The sequence below is a fragment of the Garra rufa genome, chromosome 1 (assembly GCF_049309525.1).
Source record: "Garra rufa chromosome 1, GarRuf1.0, whole genome shotgun sequence".
NCBI lineage: Eukaryota > Metazoa > Chordata > Actinopteri > Cypriniformes > Cyprinidae > Garra > Garra rufa.
Window position 1 is genome coordinate 62,671,602 of NC_133361.1, and position 17,951 is coordinate 62,689,552.

The 17,951-nt window shown below is 35.4% G+C and overlaps 1 protein-coding gene across 1 annotated transcript in view; it reads right to left on the reverse strand.

Annotated features, from left to right (window-relative positions):
* Window positions 1-3,662, reverse strand: part of LOC141338242 (dehydrogenase/reductase SDR family member 7C-B-like) — a 6,695-nt gene extending 3,033 nt beyond the window's left edge. Inside the window, exons 1-4 of the mRNA XM_073843788.1 lie at window positions 3,526-3,662; window positions 3,228-3,364; window positions 2,416-2,455; window positions 1,885-2,041 (exon numbers count right to left, since the gene is read on the reverse strand). Of these exons, the coding sequence (XP_073699889.1) occupies window positions 1,885-2,041; window positions 2,416-2,418 (160 nt within the window). The 5' untranslated portion in view covers window positions 2,419-2,455; window positions 3,228-3,364; window positions 3,526-3,662. The remainder of the gene's footprint in view (window positions 1-1,884; window positions 2,042-2,415; window positions 2,456-3,227; window positions 3,365-3,525) is intronic.
* Window positions 3,663-17,951: the final 14,289 nt, after the last annotated feature.

Sequence of the window (17,951 nt, forward strand, 5' to 3'; positions counted from 1 at the left end):
ATCTGATTCACTCATCAACCTCTCAGCTAGAGTCTCCAACTTTTCCCAGTTACTTCCACAAAGGATCAGTCTGGCTCCTCCAGTGTGGAAGAGTTTTGCACATTCTAAAATGATCACAATGTAAAAAAAAAAAAAAAAAAAATGTTTAAACAACAAATATGTAGTTAATCTGCAAATATATCTGTATGCGTTTCATCATAGTCTCACAAGGCCATTTTAGAGGAGCTGTGTTTTTATTTAGTGATAGTTGTTCATGAGTCTCTTGTTTGTCTTGAACAGTTAAACTGCCTACTATTTTTCTTCAGAAAAGTCCTTTACAATTATTTTATTTTTTTTTCAGCATTTTTGTATATTTAAACCCTTTCCAACAATGACTGTATGATTTTGAGATCCATATTTTCACACTATAGAAAACTCGGACTCATATGCAACTATTACATAAGGTTCAAACGCTCACTAATGCTTTAGAAGGAAACACAATGCATTAAGAGCTGGGGGGTGAAAATTTTTGGAATTTGAAGATCAGGGTAAATGTCACTAATTTTGTCTGCTGTAGCTTCTGACAGGCAGTACTAAATAATATATATATATATATATATATATATATATATATATATATATATATATATATATATATATATATATATAGGCAAAATAAGAAAAATGTACACATGTTCATTCTGTTCGGCTCTTAATGCATAGTTTTTCCTTCTGAAGCATCAGTGAGCATTTGAACCTTCTATAATAGTTGCATAGATGGATCTCAAAATCATAGTCATTGTTGGAAAGGGTTCAAATACATAAAAAATGCTGAAAAACCAAAGAATTTGTGAGAACTGTTGTGAACTTTTCTCTCAGAGACCAGGAGACTTGGTTGTATCTTCAGCAGGATTCTTTATTGAGATCACAAGCTGTCGGTAGCTGCAGTTACCAAAGTCTGTCTGAGTTCTATACAGTATAGTTTTTATACATTTACAAGGAGGTGGGACTTTTGGAGGTGGAGACAAGTCAAACAAAGCAGAGGGATGATCCTTGATTCAATCAAGAATAAGCATAACACTATCATTCAAATGATCCAATCAGCTGAATCATGTCACTGTTCAGGAGGTGTACACAGATACAAAGGTTAATGTCCGATGACTGGGTTGCTTGACTTAATCTTCTTTGAACTGTCAACTCACATGAACATAAATTCAATGTACTTCACTTTAGGTTTTCCTTTGATGCTATGTAAGAATCTAGGGTCAGCACATCATAAACAGATTCTTAAATTTGTAATCCCACAGACCTAAAGGATTTTTCTGAAGAACAGCAGGCAGTTTAGCTGTTCAAGACAAACATGAGACTCATGAAGAACTATCACTACCCAAAATTGTAACAACACTTATGAACAGGATCATTCAACTATTATTTTCTCTTGTGAACTATATGTAAACATCTTTAATGTGAAATATCTTATTCAGGTCAGTTTAAAATAAAAAATAACATGCAGTTTGTCTGATCCGTCTTATTTTGGAAAAATAATTTAAATGTTTGCAGATTCTGCAAGGAGTTCGGAAACTTTTTGAAACTATACTTGATATAAAATATCTGATAAAACTACAGGAATCGCTGTGAAAATATTTCAAAAGATGAATAAAAATATACAATTACTGACACTCTCATAACTCTCAGTCGCTCACTGAGCAATGTCTAACTTCAGTGCTGTATTTTTATCCTGCCAAGTTGTAATATTTACAGTAAGATCTTATTTCTAAAAAGTCTAATTTACCCTTTTATACTTTCTTAAATTACAATATACTGTAGGCATATTTATTTTTAAGTTACAGAATTGCAAATGTACTGCATGACGGCAATGATCCAGTATTTCTGAAAGAGCAGCACCATTTCCAAGTGTTGACAGAGAATCTGTAATCAGCACCACTTTGTTCCTCACAGTTGTCTTGGCTAAATGCCTGAGAATCAGACCGTAGAGATAAAAGACGCCAGCTGTGACCACCACCACTGAGAGCACAAGCCAAACTGAGGTCAAATCCAGCCTCTGAAAGAGACATTAAAACAGAAAAAAACAATGCAAATACAATAAAATTGTTTAGTGATTGGAATGATTACAGAAAATTGATTTTGTCATATGCTCCCTCCAAACTCGTATGACTTTCTTCTGTGAAACTCAAATTCTAATGCATGTTTGATAAATGTCCTAATCTATCACAGATTGGAATTCATGGCAATCAGGGAGGGATTCCAAAGCACGAAAAGGTCAATCATTTGATTTGAATTATTTATTTTGTGCTCCACGTAATGAAGGTCATACCAGTTTGGAACAACATAATTGTAAAGATTGACATTTTCAAATGGTTAATTTAATTTTGAACAACTTGCTTCAAATTGCTTTTAAAATATACAGTTTCTCACCATAATGTCACTCGATGATGGTGTTTCAGTACTGTTAGACCTTAAACAATGGAAAAAGAATTTAGATGCATGTGAATTAAAGTCATTTTCACAAAAATCTGATCTTAAATAAGCCAAACATGTCTAAAAATGGGACAGATAGCATATGAAACTAAGGCTGCGTTTAAATTAGTATAATATTGCAGTTAATATAATATATACACTTATTATAAAACTTTTGCTACGGTTACGCCTGTCGTTTACAATACTCTGGTGAAAACGGAGACGTGTGAAAACGCTGCAGACGTGCTTGGAGCGGACTAAAGGGGAATCTACTTATACATCCCTGGTGAAAAAAAAAAACAGCTAAAACCAGCCTAGGCTGGTTGGCTGGTTTTAGCTGGTCAACCAGCCTGGTTTAAGCTGGTCATAGCTGGCCGGCAGGCTGGTTTTAGAGGGGTTTTGGCCGCTTTTCCAGCCTGGCCAGGCTGGGAGACCAGCTAAAACCAGCTACTTCCAGCTTAAACCAGCTACAAACAGCCAACCAGCCTAGGCTGGTTTTAGCTGTTTTTTTCAGCAGGGATATCTATGGGTACAGCACCGTTTTCAAAAGTCTCCGTTTTGGTCCATTTACACTTAACAACAACCCCAGAGTTTCCAAACCAAAACGGGGTCTGCAGCGTTTTCAAAAGTCTTTTTCAAAAGTGTAAACGACAGCGTAACCACAGCAAAAGTTATGCGTTTTACAAAATGAAAACACACTAGTGTAAACGCAGCCCTAGAAAAGCAAATCTAGACATTTTTGAGAGTCTATATATTATATTAAACAATACCTGTTTGTAAGTCACAAAGTGAAACCCTCTGAAGTCTATCAGGATGTCTTCACACCATTTGAGAAAAGCTCTAAATATATTCCAGCCTAGAATTAGCCAAGGATTCCCAGCCTAAATATGGATTATTGCAGGGGTGACTAAGAAGCAAACAAACAAAAATCATTACAAAATATATCCAGTCAGTATTAACAACACTGAAATAACATGTTTTGAACACAGGACATAAAATAAACACAACGAGATACAACCACACAACTATACAGTGCTCAGATGTTATGTATTGTTCTTTATTACATACCTGTAACATGAGTCTACGAGAATCTCTGATGTAAACGTCTGTTTTTTAGCTGTAGGCATCAGTGGTTGTGATCATCTCCACTATTGTCTCTGCTCACGGCACAACTCTGAACAGCACACACTCACACAAATGGCAATACGGCAGGGTCTGAGTGCTTTTAATAGCTCACAGCTGAAGCCGTCCTATGCTGTATACATAGCAGCCTGGGAAGCTGAGTTTCTGGACATAAAGCTTAAAATGGCTTGAGTCTTTAAACTGACACTGACTTTAATCAGAGTAAGCCCCATTAATTACCCATGTTAAAAGGTTGGTGTTAACCAAATATTAACTTGGAGAACAACTGGAGGAAAATATAAAATCTTTTGTGTCTATATTCTTACAGATTGCATCATTAGGCTTTTCATACCAAAATACCAGTAACAAGTTTAATCCTCATGCAGTTTCAGCACTTGTGATGAATTATAGTGTAAAAAAAAAAGAGTTGTAATTAAACAAGGATAAGTAACTAGAGTATATTTAATATAAATTATAACATGATTTACAACAAAGTATTATTTCAGTCTTTTTTTCAGATTTTCACGATTAACCCTCATGCATCTTTTTTTTTTTTTTTTTTCTTAATCTGAGTGCTACAAGACTTGGCTACTTTTCTTAAGTTTGCCACCTGAACACACACAAAAAATTGACTTAATCCTTAATTGACAAAGACTGGCACTCATAGGAAATGAATGGGAAATACTGAAATTCAGAGAATTTCTTTTTATTTGTCCAATAAAAATCTATAAATCCAACCCAATGCAGATGCATATACATAAATGAATGGGTGGGCCTATACAACATTCTAAATTTGGCAAACACTCATATTCACAAACACACACTTACACACAATTTTTGTGAGGACATACATCGACACAACGCAATCTCTAGTTTCACAACCACACACTCAATCACACACACAACCCCATATACATCTGTTTTACTTTGAGTTCCACTGAAATTTGATGCTTTTTTGTTTGTTTGTTTGTATTTTGGTAGAAATAAATGATTATAATGTCTACTTTGTCTTTTCCTTTTAGCATGGTCAGATTTGTCTGTTAGCATATTTTGGCATCTTTTTATAGTCTCACCCAACACAAAAGTGTTTTTTTTTTTAATTCTACACAGTTTTAACTTGTGATGAAGTCGAAAACTTAAGATGTTATGTTCATTACAGCAATGGTTTATAGATTTCAGCTTATATGCAGCCATTGAGTACTTCAGCCATATTATTCTATAGTGGCTATTGATATTTTAGAATTTTTTATGCCATTCTATGTCACCAAATTTTAGATTTTGGCTGTCTGAACTTACTGGGATTTTTTTTTTTTTTTTTTTTTTTTACTGAAGTAAAAGAAATATATTTAGTTAGGGGTTTATTAGTTATTAGTTAATTGTTTAAAAATGTTTCTATACATAATTAGAAAATAGATTTGTACTTTTTCTGAAATAATTAAAATAATTTTAATATTATATAAAGATGAATTCCAATATTCCAACTTAAAATTTAAATATTTCAACCAATGTTTACCGAAATTATTAATAAAATAATTATTGACCATGCAAGTGACATAAAAAAGTTTCCAGTATCATAGTTCAACATCAGCAAAAAAGGACAGATGACATATTTTACAGGGAAAGTTCCAAAATATGAGAAATTCCAGAATAAATCCAGAAGATCTTTAAAGCAGAGGGTAATTTATCAAAGATAATGAATGAAAACCCCACACTTTCCTAGAGATTTCAATGGGTTCATAAGGTCAAGTCTTTTTGTAACAAACTAAAATATTTTAAATATTTTCTATTTGGGGTTGAAATTGCACGTACGTAACATTTTATAGCAATTAGTTTTATTTTTTTTGGTTTAACTGAGGTCTCAATCTGTAAAAAGCAAAAAGCTTATCATTATCATTAATAGCATGTCTAGATATGATCGAGTTATATTCTCTATGCAGTGTTGATAGCTCAGTTTGTGTAGTTCAACAGCAATAAATATTAGTTTCTTCCTGTTTGGATGCAACAAAATTGCAAGACGTGTAGCCGCTTTTATCAGTAACTGACAGCAGTCTCGACCAATCAGAATAACCGCACTAGACGCCCACAGCGATTAGACCCGCCCATACGCCAGACCTGCAGCGGAGAGAAGCTTCTCTGTCTCGTATCAAATGGGATTGATTTCCTAAACAAACACGTTTTCTTCACATGGTGCCATCGCGTCACCGTTATCAGATGAGAAAGCGGAAGCTCTGTAGTATTCGTCATCAGTGTAGTGGCTGTGTTTATTAGTTATTGCTCATATGACCCCCTGCTGCTTCGTCAGGTCTGATCATGTCTGATTTCGAAGAGTTCGATAAACAGCTGAACGAGAATCGACAAGGTACAGTAAAGACATTCGCAGCGTTCATGTCCTGTGTGCAGGTTTGGCTGTGCTGCTATTGGTCAGTCTGCGAAACAGCTGCATTTTATGTCCCTCATGCACATAAACAACGACTTTGATGAATATTGAATTTATTATGGACACTGTCACCAGGCTGCTGTGTTAATACAGCCATTGTATAAACACAAATGAATCGCTTTATTTTGATTTTCAATATATAATATTTAGACAGTTTGCACTGTTGTCATCTGTCACTCACATGCATTTAATCATAACCCACAAGAATGTATTTATTTGCCTGTGTTGTTATACAGCACTAATTTACAATATTTTACACACATTTAGTGCCTTTACAGTAGCCTAAAAAAAGTCATTTCAAAATATAAATATGAATTTCATGACTTCTCAGAATATGGTCACCCTAGTAAAGTTATTTATCACACATGCAATGTCAATTTATACTGTTGTAAACTATTGTACATTGATGTTTCCTAACAAGTTCTTCCCAAACTACGTTTTCACAATTACATCTTTTGCTAACATTTTTACATTTTGAACGAAGCTAAGTCTCATCGTCCACATATGTGTACATCAAGTTGAGTGGAATAGTAAATCTTTACTGTTACGAAAATTTGTCAAATTAGCATGCCATATTGATCATACTACACTATTGTGCGTAACTTAACAAGAATCAATAATTATATTTTATTCGATTTCTTTGCCTTGTGGATGTTTTGGTCTGGTGTGGCTGCCTGACTTTTCAAATGTGTTTGCCACCATCTTGAAATTTCTATGTAAAGTTTTTTTTCTCTTCTGACACTACCAGATGGCAGTGTAAGTGTCCACGTTTGTGGACAACAGGTTCCCATTACACCAAATTAAGTATTATGGTGCATAGAACCAAAAATGTCATGTCCAGGTATAGGGACGCCAGGTCATAGGAGGATACATATATAATTGAAAAAGGGATTCTGTTTATTTTAACAGCTTCTGATAATGGATAGGATACTAAATTTGGACATAGAGCTGCACTGAGAATATCTCTGAGATTAAACCATACACAACCTTAAAAATGAAGATTCCAAAAAGAAAATTTTCTTAGGAACCAAAATCTAAAATCATACACTCAAACTGGAATGTCCTATACAATTGTTTTGATAAAGGGAAACACGATAGATTTCCAGTTTCAGCATTACTTATTCTTCAGACATTTCACTTGAAATACAATCAGATTCAGCTGTATGTAAAGTGACCAACATTTGGTTTTCAAGCCATGAAGATGGTTAATATTCAACAATCTGAAAATGGAGCCTCATTTAGATGCCAATATCTCTGGGACTGAATGATGCAGGGCCTTGAAAATGAAGTGTTCAAAAGAAACTTTTATTAAGAACTAGAATCTAAAATCATATGGCGATATCTTTATTACTTCTTGAGTTATAGGCATGCAAACTTTGGAAAAAGAATATTTATGGCACTCAGAGAAGCATTATCAACGTAGTTGTTTTGACAGAAGAAACATCTCTAGTTTCAACATTATTTCTTCTTCAGACATTCCTCTTTAAGAGAAAAGAAGCATCATGTTTTTTTTTTTGTTTGTTTTTTGTTTTTTCAAATTGACCCACATTGGGTTTTTGACCATTAATAATGTGTACAATTTAACATTTTACCCCTGGAGCCATATTGAAATTCCAATATCTCTGGAACCGAACCATGTAGAGCCTTAAAAATCCAAAAGTCAAAAGGAAAGTTTGTTGAGACCCAATATCTAAAAGGACACTAAGATATCTTTAATACTTCTTACAGACACTGTAAAAATTTTAAAAAGTGCAGTTTTCCCATTTTTTTATGATAATCATTGACACATAACGTAACAGAGATTGCATCCTGATAACCACCATCAATCCCCTACGATTGTGTTCCTGACTTTTGCACAGGGAACTATCTATTTATTTATTTCTAGATCTTGAGGCATGACAGAATTCTGATTTGACTGTGCTTGTTGACTTCAATTTGTAACGTTATTCATGCAGAGCGAGAGCGAGAGAGGCACAAGAAAAGGAGTCGCAGTAGCTCTGCTGGTCGCAGTAAGAAACTGCGCAGCTGGAGTAAAGACAGAAGCAGTCGCAGCAGAGGAAAGCACAGTCGCAGTCGAGAGCGTAAGAGTCGAGACCACAGGAGCAGCTCCAGAGGTCATAAGAGGCACAGGTGACTGTAGACACCACACTACACCAACCTGCCATCATCCATCACAACTGCCACTTGCACCCTTACAGTTTCTGTTGTTTGTTGCCTGTAAAATTAGTAAATGCAGTGTCGTCTGCTGTTTATGAAGTCTGCAGCATCTTCTCCAAGCTCTAATTTTTCTTTTCTCAGCTATTCGCCATGTCGAACAAGGAAGAAAAAGATGTGCAAGTACTGGGATGTCCCCCCTCCAGGCTTTGAGCACATCACTCCAATGCAGTACAAAGCCATGCAAGGTGCAGTATGAGTAATTCAGTATCACAGTTAAGAGTAATTGTCCTAAAACAGGCCTACAAAATGAGATTTAGTAACTTCTGCTTTTTAAAAAAATAAGGGTTTATATCACAAACAAAAGTATTTTAACCTTCAGCACCTTCAGCTTCCTCAGCAAGGCAGCTGTCATCTTGGTGGTGTGTTTAGGATCGTTATCATGTTGGAAAACTGCCGTTCTGCCTAGTTTCTAAAGGGAAGGCATCATGTTCAGCTTCAGAATAAACAGTACATAATGTAATCCATGTTTCCCTCAATGAACTGCAGCTCCCCAATTCCAGCAGCGCTAATGCAGCCCAAGACCATGATGCTGCCACCACCATGCTTGACTGTAGGCAAGACACAAATTTCTTGATATAGTTCACCCAAAAAATGAAAATTTGCCAATTATTTACTCATTTTATTCCATTTTAATTACAAATTATAAAGCTTGGAAGTGCCAGGATAATTTATAATATTACTCCAATTGCATTTTTTTGAAACAAGGAAGTCATATACACCTAGGATGCCTGGAGGGTGAGTAAATAATGAGCTAATTTTCATTTTCGGGTGAACTAACCCTTTAATATGTGTCTTGATGTTCCTCCATATATAACTTTGATAATGAAAGACATTTCTCTGGAAATGCACTGCCTTTATTTCTTAGGAGTTCATGGCTGAATTTTTTAATACCCAGATGAGACTGGCAGGGCTGTCTCAAGCTCCCAGCAATCCTGTGCTCGCAGTGCAGATCAACCAGGACAAGAACTTTGCTTTCTTAGAGGTGAGACACAGATATCACTCACTTAATGCTCATTGACCTCGGAATAGGAACGAAACAGACTAATATTAGCGTAGTTGCCATTCTTCTTCTTTTTTTATTTTTTTTTATTTGGAGTGCAAAAACATACATGGTAAATGCAGAAACAAAAACAACAACAACAACAGAAACAATACCAACAAAACAAAACAAAACAAAACAAAAACAAACAAAAAACTATACTAACAACAAAAAACAACAACAATGATAATAAATGAAAAATGAGAACAAGACAATCTGAATAATAATAATGTATAAGTAGTAGTAGCAGTATAGGTAGTATTAGCATGTTCAAAAATAATAGAAATGGCCATAAATCGGAGTAACAACAATAACACCAAAGGTAGTGATGATACGGTTAATATTTTGTGATGACAGTAACAGTAATATCAATAATAACAGTAATCATAATCATAATAATAATAACAATAATCCCAAGGATGGTGATTACAGTATGATGTTGTGATGATGGTAACAGTAATATCAATAATAATAATAATAATAATAATAATAATAATATTATTATTATTATTATTATTATCATCAATAATAAAAAAATAAAAATAAATAATAATAATAATAGTAGTATTAATAACAATTGTAAAGCTTGAGTTGTAACAATGATATTTTGTGACTGTTGTGTATTGCATTTCAAGTGTTATACATTTTGTCCTTACGGCACCCCATACTGGTTCTCTGTTCCATGGCACATGCGCAGTGTGCGCTGTATGTCACCTATATACGAGTGAACAGTCAGTAAAAATGGCATTGTGCAAAGGCTTGTGTTGGTGTCGTCGTTTAATGAAGTACACGTTCATCTAAAGAGGATGTAACAGTGACGATGTTTTGTGATGAAGGCAACAGTACTATTACTATTAATAATAATAATAATGATGATGATGATAATAATAATGATATAATCACAATAGTAGTTATCTAAATATATGTATGCAGGGAAATATACTAATGAACCATACCCAACACATACCACACCTATCCTAGCTTCTGTGTCAGTGTGCATGTTTTTTTTCCCTCTCCTTCCTCCTCTCCATTCAAGGCAACATTGTAGACATCATATGATGTATGTAAATTTGAACTCAAGTGGTGCATTAAAAGAAGAGTGCGGTGCATTAAAATCAATATGTGGTGCATTAAAAACATGAGTGGTATTTGTTGGGTGCAGTTTTAATTTATTTATATTTATACATTTTTAATTATGTATATTTAATGATGTAATCTTCAGTAAACTGGTACCGTCCATACAAAACATCATCCCATCAATTTATTACTTTTCAATGTTTCTCTGATATAGTGATACAATAAATGAAAACAACAACAACAATAATATTAATAATATTTATATTAATAATAATAATAATAATAATAATATTAATAATAATAATGAAAACACTCATGTTACTAATACCTTATGTAAATATGAATAATATTTTGTGAATACTTAAAAATAAGTGTGTCAGATTTGTAAGAGTTGACTGAGGTCTGATGTTGGATGTTGCGATTCTGATGTATATGGAGATGAAAAATATTCTAGGGAGATGTATTCTGTAAGCAAATTTTTCCAGTGTGTTATGTGAATGGTGTTTCGGGATTTCCAGTTCAAGAAGATAGTTTTCTTGGCAATGGCTAGAGCTATGAGGAGTATCCTTTTGTTTGTTATTTCCTGATTAAGTGTTGATAGATCGCCCAGTAGACAGCATGGGTTTCCGCGGGGTCTTAAAAAGTCTTAAAAAGTCTAAAATTTAAAAATCTAAATTTTAGGCCTTAAAAAGTCTTAAATTTGCTGTTCTAGGTCTTAAATAATTTTACACAGGTCTTATTTTTCCGATGTCCATGTAACGCTACCTCTAATGCTCATTTAAATTCTCTTTTTGTTGTTTCCGTGTTGTAGTTCTTTATTTCACAATTCCAAATATAATTTGCTGTATTTAAACTACAAATGAGACGAGCATGCAATAGCCAATCAGCTTTCTGTCATTGGCGCGAGTCTCTCTCGGATTGTACCGCAGAAGTAAAATGGATTTAACTTTTTAGCTATGGGGAAGTGCAAGTTTAGCAATACTTAGCTTGAAAAAACTGAATATAGGGCTTGGCTAAGGCCAGTTGCTAACAACTAGATTTTTTTCTCCCTCTGTGGAAGTTACTGCGTCTTCAGAATCGCAGTAGCAGAATACAGGTCAAACGACCTTTTTCTGTATATAATGTTATCAATAATAATAAGAAATATAGGTCGAGCTAGCTGACTGCCAGCCTTCGAAATACTTTTAAAATGTTTTTTTTTTTTACTTGCCCGACCAAACAAACCGCCTGATTAAAACTGAAGTGACAAAAACAACTAGTGAAGCATCCAAAGGCAAGAAAGATTCATATTTTAATACATTAAACGTAAACAGAAATTGGAAAATGGATAATGTGTTTCTGGTCTATTTGTGACATACTTTAAAACAAATGAATGTAACAGCACTCTAAAGAAACACACTGAGGTAAAAATTTAAAATGTATAGTTTATTTATAACATGATATAGTTCAGTAATATACCAAGTGAGCTTTTTGCTAAAAATTCTCACAATTACAAATGTTACATTAATTTTAGCTCAATAAAAAAGTAGTTAGTCAAGTAGTTACTTACATATTAGACAATATGCAACATTAGCAGAAGCATTCTCCTAGCAACGTTCTGCTATGATTCAGCGTTTTGATCGAATCATTTGAAATAACTTGCTCATGAAGTGACTTACCGCCACCTGCTGGTAGTTTAGTGTGTTTAAAAGTATGCCTCCACACCCAACATTTCTAATGTATATATTTATAAATCAATAAATGTATTTAAAACATTAATCTCACTTTTAATTTTGCAGTGTAAATTATGTAATCTCACTGCTAACAGCCATTTAGAATTTATTGATAAATTCATAAAATAAATTTCAAAGGTAATGCATACATTTCAAAAGTAAAAAAAAAAGGCCTTTATAAAGGTAAATCAAATATGCAGATTTAAGATGTAAAAGCTAATAGAGCACTGATGAAAATATTGCTTCAGAATTTTTTTTTTTTACATCAGATATTTCTAGTGGTACTTTTATGGGGCTATTTTGTGTGGAATAGAATCTGCTGATATGAAAAGTTCACTGTATATCGTAGTAATAAGTGTAATTTATGACAGCCATGAAATTGTGTTTACTTTTTACATTAAACACATTAAATATTACATATATGCATGTAATATAATATCTATTTCCATTACAGGTTTTGGTCTTAAATTTCATATAAGGTGGTATTAAAAAGGTCTTAAATTTCACTTGTTCATATCTGCAGAAACCCTGATACAGAGTGAAGGGGATAATGGGATGTGACAGCCCAGGAGGTGGGATAGGGATTCAGTGACATCTTCCCAGAATTGTTTAATGGGTGGGCAGTGCCATGTGGCGTGGATATATGTGTCCGGACTATTTTGTGAGCAGTGCACGCAAGTTTCTGATGTGAATCCCATTTTAAACAGCCTTTCCCAAGTGTAGTGTGTTCTATGAAGGGTCTTATACTGTATGAGCTGAAGGTTGGCGTTTTTAGTCATGGAATAAATATTATTACAAATTTGAGTCCAGAAGTCGGTATCAGGAGCAATAGAAAGGTCTTTTTCCCATTTGGTTATTGGTAAACTTAAGGTTTTATTTGAATTGGTTATCATTTTGTATAATTTAGAAAGGAATTTCTTGGGGGATGATATATTAGATTGATGGTTCTGTGATTGATTTTAGATAAGACAGCTGATTTGAGTTGCAAATAAGTCAAGAATTGATTGCTCCCAATACCGTACTTCTGGACTGGTAGGAAAATGGAACCAGTTTGTTTGACTGAAAAATGTGATTAATATGTGTGATACCCTTATCTGCCCATTTATGAAAATTTAGTATTTTTTTGTTACTTGTGAAGTCAGGGTTATTCCAGAGTGGGGTGAAGTTAGGTGGAGCCAGATTGGAGTTTGTGATTTGATAATATTTCCACCAGGCCGTCAGAGCTGAAGCTATTGCCAAGGCTTTGAAGCATGAGTGATGTTTAATGGACTGACTAAGAAATGGAATGTCTGATATGTGTATGTTTTTGCAAAGTGATTGTTCTATATCTAGCCAAATGGTGTCTGCCTGAGTGGGGTGAGTCCATTTATATATGTATTGGAGTTGGTTTGCTAGCGAGTAATGGTAAAAATGTGGTGCTTCTAAGCCTCCTAAAGATTTGGGTTTTTGTAAAGTGCTTAATTTTATCCTTGGTGGTTTATTTTTCCAGTAGAATCGGTTGATGATGGAGTCTAGAGATTTGAACCAATTGAGAGTAGGCTGTGTTGGGATCATTGAAAATAGGTAGTTTATTTTAGGCAGTACTGTCATTTTGATTATTGCTATTCTTCCCTGGACGGAGAGTGGTAAATTGTGCCAGCGATTGAGGTCATCTTCTACTGTTTTTAATAAAGGAGTGAAATTGAGTCCAGTCAGCTCTGACAGCCTGGAGGAAACCCTAACGCCTAAGTAAGTGATGTGACCTGTGCATAGAGGAATGGGTGATACCTGGGCTGCCACATCCCATTTAGATTGATGTAGTGGAAGGGTTAAAGATTTATTCCAGTTTATTGCATAATCAGAAATTTTAGAGTATGAATCAATGGTTTTAGTTATTTCTTGTAGAGATGACTGAGGATTTTGTAAAAAGAGTAAGACATCATCGGCATATAAACTAATCTTATGTTGGGTTTGGGGTGTGTGAATTCCTTTGATGAGTGGATTCTGGCGGATGGCTGCTGCTAAGGGTTCAATGAAGATGGTAAATAAAGATGGAGAGAGTGGACATCCCTGCCTAGTCCCCCTGTGCAGTGTGAAGCTTTGTGATGTTAGTCCATTGGTGTTGACTGTGGCTGAAGGTGTTGTGTATAAAATCTTAATCCAGTTAATAAACGACTCCCCAAAGCCAAATTTTTGTAGTTGCCATTCTTCTTACGATGCAATGAGTATATCAGGTGTTATGGGAAATGTTCCCGGTTACAGTTGACATAATTAATGCAGCCTAACAATCCTTTAACAGATTTAAGTTAAAGAAATGTGTACATTTATTATGTGTAAGGCAGGTTAAAGAGATAGGTCTTTAATCTATATTTAAACTGACAGAGTCTGTCTGTCTCCCAAACAGTGTTAGGTAGATTATTCCAGAGTTTAGGCGCTAAATAAGAAAATGATCTGCCTCCCACAGTTGATTTTTATATTCTAGGTATTATCAAATTGCCAGAGTTTTGAGAACGCAGCAGACGTGAGAGACTATAATGTGATAAGAGCTCGCTCAAGTTCTGAGGAGCTATACCATTGAAGGTTTTATAAGTAATTAGCAAGATTTTTAAAATCTATACGATGTTTAATAGGGAGCCATTGCAGTGTTGACAGAACCAGGCTTACTTTATGGTCTTGAACTTTCTGGTTCTAGACAGAACTTTCATCTTTTGGATGAACGATTATTTTAAATCAGCTGCTTTCAAGGTACTGCATCTTCCCAGGTCCTATTGTTCAGCTTTGATTTCTTATAAACCATTTTGTTGTTCGCCTTCTTTGCAATAGCATGCTCTGCTGTGTTCTGTGATGGTGCTGGGCTTTCTGAGACTTTCGAGAAAGCCCCATAAGTCCTGTTAGTGCTGGTCTGTTTGCTGGTTGTGTTGGTTCTGTGTCCTGTACACACAAACACACACACACACACACACACACACACACACACACACACACACACAAGCGCAATGCTCACGGTGCTATGAAGCACATCAAAGGCAGTGGGCTTGGCAAGTCTCTGCATTTTGTGTTCACGCTTGGAGACAGATCAGCACAGTCCCTTTGGGATGTCGAGGTCAAAACACTATATGTAGCAGCTGTGAATCAAATAAACGTATTATAAATTATGTGATTTCTTTACTCTTACACTGAATGTTTGCTGCTTCAATCCAGATGAGTATTGAAAAGTATTTTCCGCGACTGAAAAAGGCACGTGTTGAGGATGAGGACCATCCTGAACCGGAGGTATCAGTCATGGTATTAAATCAATGTGATCAAGTTCTGTGTAACCAATTATTATTATTTTTTTAACTATTAACCTTTAGGAATTAGGAAATCCCTTTAGGGGATCCAATCATATCCCCTATCCAATCGCTCTTTTCATCTGCAACACACACAAACACAAACATTTCAGGATTTTTCTCCATTTAGTGGACTTCAATGGTGCCCCGAGCAAGACAAGACAAGTGTTTGACATTAAAAAGTATATAAATATTATTATTATTTTATTTTATTTTTTTTTATAACCAATTGTTTTGCTAGATAAGATCCTTTTCCTCGGCTGGGATCGTTTACAACCGCATTTGGGAGTGTTTGAAGCTGCATTTAAACTGCATTTTGGAAGTTCAAACTTGGGGCACCATATTAGTACACTATATGGAGAAAAATCCTAAAATGTCTTCCTCAAAAAAACCATTTTTTTTCTGACTGAAGAAACAAAGACATGAACATCTTGGGTGAGAAAGGGGTGAGTACATTATCTGTAAATTTTTGTTTTGGAAGCATGTGGTGGCCCATAACCTTATTAGGACACTTTATTTTGGTAGTAGTTTTAATGACCTTTTAATTTTTTAATTTTTACTTTGCTTGTGAATTTGTATGTGTGTGCAAACTGAGCATGTGATCAAGTAGTCATACTGAATCTTACTGTTTCAAAGGCATCTCCAGTCGTCCCTCCACATAGTAAGTTAGTGCTGCGTGGACCAGGTCATCCCTTTCCTGTAGACAGGAAACCCTGGATAATGCCCCAAGCATGTGGAGGCTGTTTGATGCCTCCACTATGGCTGTACAGGCCTCATCCATGGTCCCAGCCCTCTGGATCTAAAAGTTGATGTGGGAAAAACAATGGTGATTTATATTTTGTGATTTGTCAGCAGTGTCCCTTCAAAATAGCAATATAATGCTAGATTTTACCACCAAACTTAGTTGGATTTAAAAGGTAAACCAGGAAATTATTGTTCCCACGTTGTGTCGACTGTACAACACTGGGGGTCGCTCTTGAGAGCAAAACACCTCTGATGATTTGAGAAAAAAACAATGAAATTGGGTGTGCAGATTTTGCATAGCTGGCCATGTTGGCCACGGATATCCAGGTATAAATGGACCAGCGTGAGATCTGTTAATTCGTTCTATTCTTTGGAGTCGGATACATTGTCTCTTTGTGAGATGCAGCAACACTCACTTCTTTGTCGTTGGATCTAAGGCACGGGCAGCGATCTCAGAGGAACTCTCCTAGGCTGCGGCTTATGCCCTCTTGGGATCTGTCTGTGGTCCTCCAGGCCCTACAGGCCATCCATTTGAGCCCCTTCAATCAGTTGACATCAGTGCTCTCTCTATGAAGATGGCCCTCCTGATTGCATTGACATTGGTCAAAAAAGTGGGAGACCTCCAAGCCCTCGCCATTAACGTCTTGTGCCTAGAATTCGGAAGCTTTGAGACACTTCTTGGCTCCTCAGAACAGAACGATTTGGCAGATTTGGACTATTTTTACCCAGATATCCTGGCCGTGGCCAGCTATGCAAAACCTGCACACCCAATTTTACTGGCCTTTTCTCAAATCGTCAGGTGTTTGGGCTTTCAAAAGCAACCCCTAGTGTTGTACATTTGACACAACGTCTCCGTTCCCTCCATCAGGGTAAAAAGGGTTACCATATGTAACCAAGACTATCACAAAGTCACAAATCACAAATTATCTCAAAAGGGGAAATATTAGCCATTACTACGAAAGCTTGCGTAGCAGAGGTATGTGAAGCAGTCTGCAATAACATTTTGTCTCCTTTTCTTTGATGAAAATAAAGAGAGGTTTAGGTAAAGTTTTTATTTTTTTTAAATACATGTTAGTCTCATCTTATTTCATCAACAAAATCGCATGTTAATATAGTCATTGTCGTCTCGTCTTCCTCCCGTCTTAGTCATGGGGAAAAAAGCTCATTAACAAACATTTCTCTTCATAGTTTTTAGTAGTTTAATAATTAACACCATTTAGCACCCATCTAAATGTAGAATGGTGGGAAATGTTTGTAATTTATATGCCATATTATGTCAAAAGGCTACAAGGATCACTAAGACATAAAATTATTGATGATTGTTTGAGTTTTAAGCAGACACTACACAATCGCAAGAAAATTGCTTAGCGTAACAGCACTTTAATTTATATCTATCAAAAACAATCTTTCATTGTTAAATGAAAGTTAACATTGTAATTCTAGTTGCCCCCTTGGTGTTGCGCATTATTGCACAATATAATTTCTGATATGCAAGTTTGAGTTTAGTGTGTAGTTCCTTAATATCAAAAGGCCTCAGAGGTTGCATTTTTGACAACACAACAGACTGGGGCATTAAGAAGATTGTAACCTATTACAAAATGTATACAGAAGGATACCTTTTGCAGTTGAGCACTCAGTTCAGGGTCGTCAACTTCTGATATGTCCACTGGAGGAGCAGGAAGCCCTGACAGCTGTGCAAATAGCCGTCTGGAGAGGACACGGCGTCCCACCCCTCCATGTACAATGCAGACGGAAATCATCATGCCCAGCAGCTGGTAATTTCCCCTGGTCAAGCCTGTAAAAATTGGTATGATATGACTTTTTTTTTGGAGCTGGAG